Source organism: Heterodontus francisci, chromosome 23 (assembly GCF_036365525.1).
Source record: "Heterodontus francisci isolate sHetFra1 chromosome 23, sHetFra1.hap1, whole genome shotgun sequence".
Taxonomy (NCBI): domain Eukaryota; kingdom Metazoa; phylum Chordata; class Chondrichthyes; order Heterodontiformes; family Heterodontidae; genus Heterodontus; species Heterodontus francisci.
Genome location: NC_090393.1, coordinates 61,772,599 through 61,784,116, shown reverse-complemented (window position 1 = coordinate 61,784,116; position 11,518 = coordinate 61,772,599). Strand labels below are relative to the sequence as shown.

The 11,518-nt window shown below is 46.3% G+C and overlaps 1 protein-coding gene across 3 annotated transcripts; it reads right to left on the bottom strand.

Moving 5' to 3' along the window:
- Nucleotides 1-5,888: 5,888 nt before the first annotated feature.
- On the bottom strand, nucleotides 5,889-11,110 carry LOC137383028 (protein PML-like). 3 transcript variants are annotated; one of them, XM_068055620.1, is made up of 4 exons: nucleotides 11,015-11,110; nucleotides 9,856-9,899; nucleotides 7,842-7,998; nucleotides 5,889-6,864 (listed from the first exon to the last, which is right to left on the bottom strand). In XM_068055620.1, the coding sequence occupies exons 2-4, from the start codon at nucleotides 9,868-9,870 to the stop codon at nucleotides 6,125-6,127; spliced, it is 912 nt and encodes a 303-aa protein (XP_067911721.1). In that variant the 5' UTR covers nucleotides 9,871-9,899; nucleotides 11,015-11,110; the 3' UTR covers nucleotides 5,889-6,124. The 3 variants fall into 3 exon arrangements, with proteins under 3 accessions (XP_067911721.1, XP_067911722.1, XP_067911720.1); XM_068055621.1 differs by lacking the exon at nucleotides 11,015-11,110 and adding an exon at nucleotides 10,233-10,758; XM_068055619.1 differs by lacking the exons at nucleotides 9,856-9,899; nucleotides 11,015-11,110 and adding an exon at nucleotides 10,233-10,759.
- Between the last annotated feature and the right edge of the window lie 408 nt (nucleotides 11,111-11,518).

The window sequence follows — 11,518 nt, the reverse complement described above, 5'->3', positions numbered from 1 at the left end:
GAAACTCAGTTTGGTGAAGCTAGCTGAGGGGTAGGACTCAGTGACTACACAGAAAGCAGGCTGCTGATTGGCACAAGCCAGTGAGTGCCTGACCAGGGACCAATCATGGAATCTTCAGAGCAAACAACATAAGATTCATTGGCAGCTGAGAATTAGTTTCACTTTCTGACCATACTAAGTGGGGAGGGGAGGGAGTGTGTACTGCTGACTGTAACTACAGGAAGAGGCATTGGACCTGAAGTAGGAGGAGTAAAACTGTACATGCAGTTGTCATGGAGAGATTAAAACAATCAAGTTTAATAGAATAAATATCCTATTTGCTTTAAAGACAAAAAATATAAAAGATGAATTTTAAATTAATTCTCAGGATAGGTGTAGCACAGGAAACTGAATCCAAAGTCTCAAACTGCTATGATGGGATTGAAATTCAAAAATTACTACAATCCACTGGTTTGCTCGTTCAGTGACATAGCCACTACACTGCTAGTCCTAGATTAGGACTCACCGATAAGGTAGTTACAGAAGATCTGCAGGCCACACCCAGGACTGGCAATGGCCTGCCTGGTTACTTTAATAACAGCATTGATCTTTCATTCTACTGGATCCTTCCAAGGTGCTACAAGGGATATGACTGTCCCCCAGCCTCACCCCCACCCCCACGCCCTGCCACTCCACACCACCCCCCCTCCCCCCACTACCACTTGCTTTGCAAGTCACAGCCAACCCACATACCTTCTATACTGCTTGATGTTTTCCAGTCACAGGATCTCATTCAACTCCCTTTTGAAGCTTGCACTGAAACCATGCTCACTTAAAGTCCTGGTAATCTGTTTCAGGAAAGATGGAGAAGAAAAGAAAGGAGGAACAGTGGCAATATTAATTAAGGAGAGAGAGGATGTCCAAGACGGGTCAAGGACGGAATCTATTTAATTAAAGCTAAGAAACAATAGACGTACCATTACACTACTGGGTGTATTCTATAGGCCACCGTCTAGGGGGAAAGATATAGAGATACAAAATTGAAAGGAAATTACAGAGAGGTGCAAGAATGATAGAGTAGTTATAATGGGGGACCTTAATTATCCTAATTATAGACTGGGATAGTAATAGTGTAAAGGGAAGAGAGGGAGAAGAGTATATGAAGTGTTGTTCAGGAGAATTTTCTAGATCACTATGTTTCTGGCCCAATGAGGAAGGAGGCATTGCTGGATCTGGTTCTGGGGAATGAAGTGGGCCAATTGAATCACATGTCAGTCAGAGAACATTTAGGGGACAGTGATCATAGTATCATAAGGTTTAGGTACGGAAAAGGACAAGGAGCAATTCTGAGTAAAAATAATTAATAAATAATCCTGGGAGCTCTGGCTTTGATTGTCCCACCTTTCCCCCTCTTGGGAATGTACCTCGACTGTACCCAAACCATCTCTTCTTTAAACGCTACCCATTTTTCTGTTACAGTTTTGCCAACCAATCTAATTCCATTTTACCTGGGCCAGATATGTGCTCACCCTATTGAAATTGACCCTCCCCCAATTAATTATTTTTACTCTAGATTGCTCCTTGTACTTAATGAGCACTTTTCATCTGTCTTTACCAAGATGCTGCCAAAGTCATAGTGAAAGAGGAGGTAGCTGGGATACTGAATGGGTTAAAAATTGATAAAGAGCAGGTTTCAGAGAGGCTGGTTCTACTTAACATTGATAAGTCACTAGGACTGGATCAAGTGCATCTGAGGAAACTGAGGGAAGTAAGGGTGGAAATTGCAGAGGCACTGACCATAATCTTCCAATCCTCCTTAGATACAGGGATGGTGCCAGAGCACTGGAGAATTGCAAATGTTACACCTTTGTTCAAAAAAGGTGTAAGGATAAACTCAGCAACTATGTGTCAGTCAGTTTAACCTCCCCCAGTGGTGGGAAAGGTTTTAGAAACAATAAGCCGGGACAAAATTAAAAGTCACTTGGACGAATGCGGATTAATTAAAGAAAGCCAGCATGGAGTTTTTTTAAGGGTAAATCATGTTTGACTAATTTGATTGAGTTTTTTGATGAGGTGACAGAGAGGGTAGATGAGGGCAATGCAGTATATGGACTTCCAAAAGGCATTTGATAAAGTTCCACATGACAGACTTATCAGCAAAATTAAAGCTCATTGAATAAAAGGGACAGTGGCAGCATGGTTACGATGTTGGCTGAGTGACAGGAAACAGGGACTAGTGGTGAACAGTTGTTTTTCAGACTGGAGGAAGGTATGTAGTGGGGTTCCCCAGGGGTCAGTGTTAGGATCCATGCTTTTCTTGATCTATATTAATGATCTTGACTTTGGTGTACAGGGTACAATTTCAAAATTTGCGGATGACACAAAACTTGGAAGTATTGTGAACTATGAGGAGGATAGTGATAGACTTCAAGACGACATCGACAGGCTGGTGGAATGAGCAGACACATGGCAGATAAAATTTAATGCAGGGAAGTGTGAAGTGATATATTTTGGTAGGAAGAATGAGGAAAGGCAATATAAAATAAAGAGTACAATCTTAAATGGGGTGCAAGAGCAGAGGAACCTGGGGGTATATGTGCACAAATCATTAAAGGTGGCAGGTTGAGAAAGAGTTAAATAAGGCATAAGGGATCTTGGGCTTTATAAACAGAGGCATAGAATACAAAAGAAAGGAAGTTATGGTGAACCTTTATGAAAAACTCTGTTTCGGCCTCAGATGGAGGATTGTGTCCAATTCTAGGCACCACACTTTAGAAAATTTGTGAAGACTTTCGAGAGGGTGCAGAAAAGATTAACCAGAATGGTTCCGGGGATGAGAGACTTCAGTTATGTGGATAGATTGGAGAAGCTGGATCTGTTCTGCTTGGAAAAGAGATTAACAGGAGATTTGATAGAGGTGTTCAAATTCATGCGGGGTCTAAACAGAGTAAATGGAGAGAAACTGTTCCCCTTGGCGGAAGGGTTGAGAACCAGAGGACACCGAGTTAAGGTGAATGACAAAAGAAGGAATGGCGATGCGAGGGATAAATTTTTCATGCAGTGAGTGGTTAGGATCTGGAATGCACTGCCTGAGAGTGTGGTGGAGGCAGATTCAATTGTGGTTTTCAAAAGGGAATTGGATAATTATCTGAATAAAGAAACATTGCAGGGTTACGGGGGAAAGGTGGGGGTGTGGGACTAGATGAGATGCTGTTGCACAGAGCTGGCACAGACACGACAGGCCAAATGGCCTCCTTCTGTGCTGCAACCATTCTATGATTCTATGATGCTGCAAAAAGTGCTCCCTGGTGTCTAAGCTAACTCTCTGCTTTCTTATTTTGTACTGACTCCCCAGTCCTCTCCCCCCAATCCAGCTCAAAAACCCAATTTGCAAGAAAAGAATTCATTCCCATCTTCTTTCTAAAAACTTTAACCATGTCACCTCAAAGTCTACACTTGCTATTTTTAAAAGCCCCAGTTCTCTGAACCTGTACTGATGTCAAAGACCTGTAAGATGGGGTATCATTCCAGTGGACCTCCTCTGGAGCTTCTCAAGGACTTTTGTTTATCCCATAATGTGAGGGGACCAAAACTGGGCACAGTATTCTGTGTGGCTCCATATTAGCAAGATTTTTATTTTTAACTAATGTTGGTCAGTTTTCAGGGCCTCAAGAAACCTGTTCATGTAAAAGGAGGCAAGAAGGGCTGGGTCGATAAGGTAAGTGTCCTTCCAGCACTGCTTATGTGCCAGGAGGAGCAGGAGTGTTTCCCTCACAGCTCAATGAGGTAACTTGTAAACCCTCCACAATCCATCTGCCACTAACCTAGACCACAATCTCCCCACCTACCTGGCACTACCCTCCAACCACCATCATGTCTCCGCCTGATCACCATCTTGGTTGCCTCCTGTGATCTCCCCCCACAGAATCATCCCCTCCCTCAACCGCAATCTCGTTCTGCCTCTCTACCTCACCGTACTTCCTGGTTTCCCAAGCATAATTCCTACCTCTCCCCTATCCCTCCAACAACACCACCCCCACCCCACCCCCGCTCTGAATGTGCAGCTCAGTAAATATCAGAGCCATCCTGTGACTATCTCAAAGACCCTGTGTTGTCCTGGATCATTCTGACCCTGAAATAAAACAGTCCTTGCGAACACTACCACATCGATTCACAATCCTCTTCTCCATTACTCTTTCCATCAATCTGACAGCAAACTTTGTTTCTTGTGTCTGGTAAAATACTCCTGCTTTCGTTTATCTTGAGATGCCAGGGTAGGATTTTTGAGGGGTTTCTCTCTGTGGGGCCACAAGCATCGATATCTCTTTCAGCTAGGCGAGTTTATGGTGTTTCTAGTGCGATGCGATCAATTTCTTTCTGCCCCTGATGTCTCCTGTTGGTGACATTACAAGAAGAACATCTCCTCCAACATGCTGACCTTCCCACCCATTCTGCACCCCCCCCCCCCCCCCACTACCCTACACCATCTCTGACCCCCACCCACCCAGGCCTAGCCTCCATCCACCCTACACCATTCCTGGCCTGACACCCATACACCCTACAACGTTCCTTGTTTGACTTTTCTTCCCAGATGCTACAGCCTCCTGCCGACTGAATGTCCATCAGTTTGTTTTGTTATTTTTAAATAAATATGTATCACTGCAAATAATCAAAAAATGCTACTATTCTTGTCAGGATTAGATCACTGAGCTTGCCACCAGAGCAAATCTGCATCCCAGGCTAATGGGAGGTCAAATCAGTGAGAGTTCCTGCTCCTGATCACTAACCGACAGCTCGTGCAGAGAATGGTGGATGTGAGGACAGGATCGGGCTTGGCAGTGAGATTTGGACAGTGGGCCAGACTTTATTCCTGTGATGTGGGTTCTGGTGGTGGGCTGGAAGGTGAGGGGAACCCCACTTCAGCCCTTCATTGAACCCCCTTAACGCAGGCAACCAATTAACTGCCCACCATTGGGAACACCGTCCCTTTAAGGGATGTGCTCCCACCTCCACAGCTTCTGGCCAATTGCAGGGCCGGCAGCTCTGCACTACCAGCAGCACCACCAGGAGTGGTGGCCATTGGTGGTACTGCAGGAGGTCCTGCCGAGGAGGAGTGATGAAGACCCCATTACAGGGTGTCAGGGTCGCCGGGGCCATTCCGTCAGGCCACGGCAACAGGATGGGGGTTGGTATTGGTGGGTGTGGGATGAGGTTTTTCTGGGTGGGGATGGTTATCGCCACCGGGGGTCCCTTTAGAGGCCCTCAATTGCCCCCAAAGGAGGAGACCTCCCCCTGCTAAAATTGAGGTGGAGGCGAGAAGAGGCCTTAAGTGGCCTCAATTGGCCTGGGGCAGGAAGACTGTCCTCAGCCTTCCCCACCCCGGACTAAACCAGAAGGCATCAGGAAGACAATGGACACTCCATGCCCACCTTCCCACATAATTTTATGGGCCCCCCTGCCTCCATTCCCATCCCTCGGCAGCTCATAAAATTCAGCCTAGTGAGCCTAAACTTACATCTGAAGTACAGCTGCTGGCCGAGATACCTGAGGTGGGCTTGTGTCTGTGGAGCTGTGCTCTAGCATGAGTATCACCTCCAGCATACATGAGAGAGCATACTATATGACCCCTGTACTTTCAGTGGCTGGCTGGAACCACCCAACAGCACCCTGCCTGACCGCCACCGCCCCCCCCCCCCCCACCCACTGGTGGCTGGCTCGAATATGACCCAGTAATGTCCCATCTCCAAAGAAGGCTGTCTATGTACTGACGCATTCACACCTCAGAACTTCCCTGGTGCACTTACTCAGGTAGCTGCTCTCCTGTTACTCTCACACATTCACCCTGTGCCCATACTGGAGGTAGATCAAGTAACCAAAAGTCATGTTTTTTAAAATATTATTTATTGAGGATTTAGATCATGTAACATTGCACAAACACCTACATATATATATAAAAACAGCAATATGATTCAAACAGCACAGAGATCTGAAGCAATTAGCAAGTAAGACGGGGTGAGGAAATCATTTGTGTCTTAGGTATTAGGAAGAGTGTGTGTGTTAGTTGCTTATCGAGAGGAAGGTGCGTCATTGTTATTGTGTCAACTCCATGGCGGGTTAACAGAGCACAAATACACGAGCAGCCCTTTCACCGACTGAAAAAGTTTGAGAGTCTGATGTAATTAGGCCCCGAGTGTCCCAGAGACTGGAGAAGGGTTTTCAGACCTGACTCACCATCTTGCTGATATGTTAATTTCAACTTTTCAAGACTAATTTCCTGCTTTGCAAGTTTATCAGCAAACTGAAAGAATAGTATTTTATCATCAAGGAGAGGCTGCAGAGACACATGACTTTCAAGCTGAGAGAAAGAAAACTGACTGTTCTGCTTCTGCTCTGAAGTAAATTTTAGAACAGAGTATAGCTCCTGCAAACTCTTCACATCTTCTATAGCGTTGTGAGCTTCATAACCTTTCTTAAGAAAAGTTTGCACTAATTCAGTTTGCTTATAGCTCTTGACCTCTGACTTAGGAATAATGTCCTGGGCCAGCAGTAGTGTATCCAGGAATCCAGTCACACATCTGGCAAATTCATTTTTTATGGAAATCTCTTGCCAGGCTCTTAGAATAATTGGCCCGTCAAATTTCCAGATGTTGTGGCCTGCTAACAGAGGCCTGTCCAGAGACTGCAGGAACTGGAGGAAAGCTGTCATGGCTTCCTGGAGACTGCAGGTGGGTTGAGGTTGTCCTCTCAGGTACAAGATTCCACCCATGATCTGTATTCCAGTAATGGTCACAGCACCTGCCGACATGGGTCTGCTGGGCAGGATGTACTTATTGAAGATCTTCTCACCACTCACTGCCGACAGCTGCACAATGTCACAATCTTTTTCTGGAAGACAGATATAATGTTAAAGTACAACCTTCCTTTCCAAACTGAATGTTACAGACCAACTGATTCTGCTACATTCAACAGAACTGGGCTGTGAGTGAGACTCGGATACATCAGGCTGGGAGTGAGACACAGATACACTGGGCCAGGAGTGAGACTCGGATACATCAGGCTGGGAGTGAGACACAGATACACTGGGCCAGGAGTGAGACGCGGATACATCAGGCTGGGAGTGAGACACGAATACACTGGGCTGGGAGTGAGACGCGGATACATCAGGCTGGGAGTGAGACGCGAATACACTGGGCTGGGAGTGAGACGCGGATACACCGTGCTGGGAGTGAGATGCGGATACATCAGGCTGGGAGTGAGACGCGGATACACCGGGCTGGGAGCAAGACTCGGATTGGCTGGGCTGGGAGTGAGACACGGCTACACCGGGCTGGAGTGAGACACGAATACACTGGGCTGGGAGTGAGACAGAAATAGACCGGGCTGGGAGTGAGACAGAAATAGACCGGGCTGGGAGTGAGACGGGAATAGACCGGGCTGGGAGTGAGACAGGAATAGACCGGACTGGGAGTGAGACAGGAATAGACCGGACTGGGAGTGAGACAGGAATAGACCGGGCTGGGAGTGAGACAGAAATAGACCGGGCTGGGAGTGAGACAGAAATAGACCGGGCTGGGAGTGAGACAGGAATAGACCGGGCTGGGAGTGAGACAGAAATAGACCGGGCTGGGAGTGAGACAGAAATAGACCGGGCTGGGAGTGAGACACGGATCCACCGGGCTGGGAATGTTCATCACCCCCAAGTTATCATTATTTGTTCTCCTGTGAAGCTTCTTTCTTTTGTTATGTTGAAGTCTCTGCACAAATGCAAACTGGTGTACGCAGAAAGCAAAAAGGTGCCACAGTGTGATGCAGCTCCTTAGTACAAAGCTGAAGGAGTCTCACTCAGATCAGATGGTCATTACCTAGGCCTGTGGTTTCCAGGTCAAAGAACACCAGGGTCTCCTCTGTGCTCCCTGCAGGGACACTGGGTTCATTGCAGGATGTCTCAGTACTAGGTACAGCATTGCTGGCATCACTTGGTGCTGTCTCTGTCACTTGATCCTCTGGAACCTGTGTTTTCTAAAGCAAACAGACAGGATTTACCAGCTGGACAAATTTCAGCATTGTTATTTGCATAAAATCATTCTATAATTTTGTGGGAGTCAGGTGAAGTGTGCTGTTAAGATCTGGTGGTGATAAACCATCAAATCGTCGCAGGATCTATGCTGTTTGTGTCGCAATCACAGTGCTAGAGCAATCAAATATACTCAGTTACAAATATCAATGTTTCCTCCACTTGGGAACCAATGAAAATCAGGGATAAAGGTTAAACCCCACAGAATAAAGAATCCTTATTTCCTGTGTGAAGGATTTTGAATACCTTGGACAGACTGTGATGCTAGCTAAAACAAAAAGCAAAATATTGTAGATGTTGGAAAGCTGAAATAAAACCAGAAAATGCCAGGAACAGACAGCACGTCAGGCAGCATCAGTGAAGGGAAAGAGTTAATATTTCAGATGGATGATCTTTTGTCAGAAGTGGAAGTTGTTAGAGGTGAACAGATTTAAACACGTATAGGAAAAAATGGTGGCCTGGGGAGAACAAAAGGAAAAGTCAAATATAGGGTGGGGAGCAGGAATGATGAAATGGCAAAAGGGATGATGGTGCAAGGTAAAAGGGGTTGGTAATGGGACAAGTAAGAAAACAAAAGGTGGGTAGTTAAATATTAAATAGTAAACAAAATAACAGAGGAGGAGGGGGAACCTGGAATTGTGGCAAAGGAGAGAAGGATCCTGTGGTTCAGGAAAGTGGAGGCAGAACATTTGTATCTTCCTCTGTCCTAATAATATCCCTTAATCCTAACATCAAGAAAAGTGCCCTTGACTACACTGAAGCGATATCTTCCAACAACCACATCCTGTGGCCTTTTGAAAAGAGACATCAGCTGTGAGATTTCATGGGGGTTCCCCCAACCTCTAGCTGAAACTCCGAGGGGAGACAGAGTAAGGGCTGCTTTTCCATGGGTGCTGGTCCTGTCTCCCACTGGAATTGTGCGAGATGCCAACAGAAACCTCACAGTATTTCTGGCCCATTCCATTTAGAGCCAATTTAATTCCATCCGCAACCAGGCTCAGCCCCACTCCAAACTTATATTAGCCCCTTACAATGGAGACTTTTATCCCCATATTCAAGCCTGGGTCTCAGGTGAAGGGCAGTGAAGTCTTGTGGTATTGAGATCTATGCATCATTTATTTCTACGTATACAGAAGGTTTGGAGAATGATCTAGGTCAGTGGTTCTCAGTGGGGTTCATGAGGGTCCTCCAGGTGGTCCACAGGCTTGTCCAAAATGCAAGTCATTAATATGCAACGCCATGGCTGAGGCCATATGAGAGAACAGGCCAGAACCCTTGACCCCACCACTCACCCGACATCACACAACCAGACCGACACCCGTGCTCATGGCCCCAGTCATCATAAGCAACAACAGAGTAGTTTTTGTCAGCAAGATTTATGTTACTGTTGATTTTGTTTGGTTAATAAAGATAAGTAATAGTTTCTCAGAAGAGGATTATTGTGATAATTTTATTACACATATTAGAATGTTTCAAATAAACATGTTTCCTTGTAGTATTAATGTTTATAACATGAAAATGTCTATACTTCTATTTCTGGCATGAATGAATAATTTACTTATGATATTTAATTAAAAAATTAATGTGCATATATTTATTACTTTTAGCAGCAAAATATTTACAGTTTCCATAAGTGTATACACTTCCCAATAATTCTGATGAGATTTTTTGCAGTGAAAGCGGGTTGGGGCATGACCAGTAGATAGAAAAGTTTGAGAACCATTGGTCTAGTGGTTAGGTGCCCAGGACCCTTATTTCCAACCTTCAGACCGTGTGGACAGCAGCCTCTCATAAATGCTCACCACAGGAGATGCCATCTCACACCCAGCGATCTCGTTAAATCAAGCTGCAACAAAAAACAATTCATGATCAGACAGGAACCATTTCCCCCTTTCCTTTCCTCTCAGTTCTCCCCTCATCTCCCAAAAACTCCTGTGGAGGAACATGGTGACATAGAGGGCGGGTGGGAACAGAACTGAAAGCCAGAAAGGACACAGAGAGAAAAGGAAATCAGGATAAGAGAGAGCAGACATGACTCTTCCTGTCCTGTTTAAACTGCACTTCAGTTCTATTTCCACAGGGGATGGATTAATGGTACCTTATAGACGCCGATTAACCCCCACACCCTCTCCCCCGCCTTCCGGCTCCTGCTGGTCAGTTTCAGCGGGGAGAGTCTCACCTTGTCACTTTCTGCTGGGTTTTTAAACGACATCAACACCTTCTCCCCGCTCTAATGAAATGAGTTTATTTCCAAAACCAGCCGGTTTTTATTGCAGCTCTGAAGACATGACTCAGTCCGGGTGCAGCGCTCCCTCTCTCCCATCCCAGAAAGGGCGATGTTCTCAGACTGAGCAGGGAGGGACTGACTGTTAAACATCACAGATAAACGCCGCTTCGCTCTTATACCCATTCCCTGCACTTTCTAACATTCCCTGATAGTGCCTACAAATAGGACTGAGGGGTTGATTCTCCCCTTGAACCCAGGCTTGACCTGGCCACAACCACGACCCGGCTGAGCTCAGCGATCTCAGTACAGACCGGGGGGAAAGGGAGACCCGGAGTTCCCAGTTTCCCTCATTTTAATTTAAACCTCAGGCAAATCACTTCTACTTGTGCTGAGTTTCTGTTTAATCTTCCATCCACCTTCCCCAAGCCCGGGCCGCTTGACTGGCAAAGTGACAGTGCCTTGCTCCTCCGTTACTGAGATCGACTGTTACCTGAACCCACTACAATCCCCCGCCTCCCCCCAGTGTCCTGCCCCCACTATCACCCAGCACCACTCGAATCCTAAGGCATGACTCTCATTGTGCGACCTGTATCCGAGCTTCTCCTCTGTATTCGAGCACGCGTATAAAACTTTAGTGTAGAAACAAGCCAAATCAAATCCCATCGGCCCGGAGAGCGCGTCTCCCCAACACAGGGTCACCAGCAGAGCCTTCACTTCAACCCAGGTGCACTCACATCTTTCTGCCTGTCCCTGGGCTCCCAGTGTCACCTCTACTGCCAGTAATTCTCAACCGGGTGCACCGAGCGATGAAGAAATTTAAACTGAGTGAGGGAGTGAGGTCATGGTTGTGTAACGTGATTGATTTCGAAACCTGAGCCCTCAGTGACTGTCAAAACAAGATAGGGCATGTTCTGAGCCACAGATACAGGACCTTCCTGACACTGCAACAACTCTGTGGGCGTGGGACAGCCTCCAACCTGCTGCAACCCGTCACACTTCAGCCTGCAATACTGCTGCAATGTCACATATTGGATCAGGGATGTAACTGGGCCAGCTGACAGGGGCAGCAGAGCAACAATAGAGGGCAAAGGGTTTCAGAGCCAGGCCAGCATTTATTGCCCATCCCTAATTGCCCTTGAGAAGGTGGTGGTGAGCTGCAAGCACACAAAAGAGTGAGGAAGCATTTCTTAATTCATTCAGGGGATGTGAGTGTTGTTGGCAAGGCCAACATTTATTGC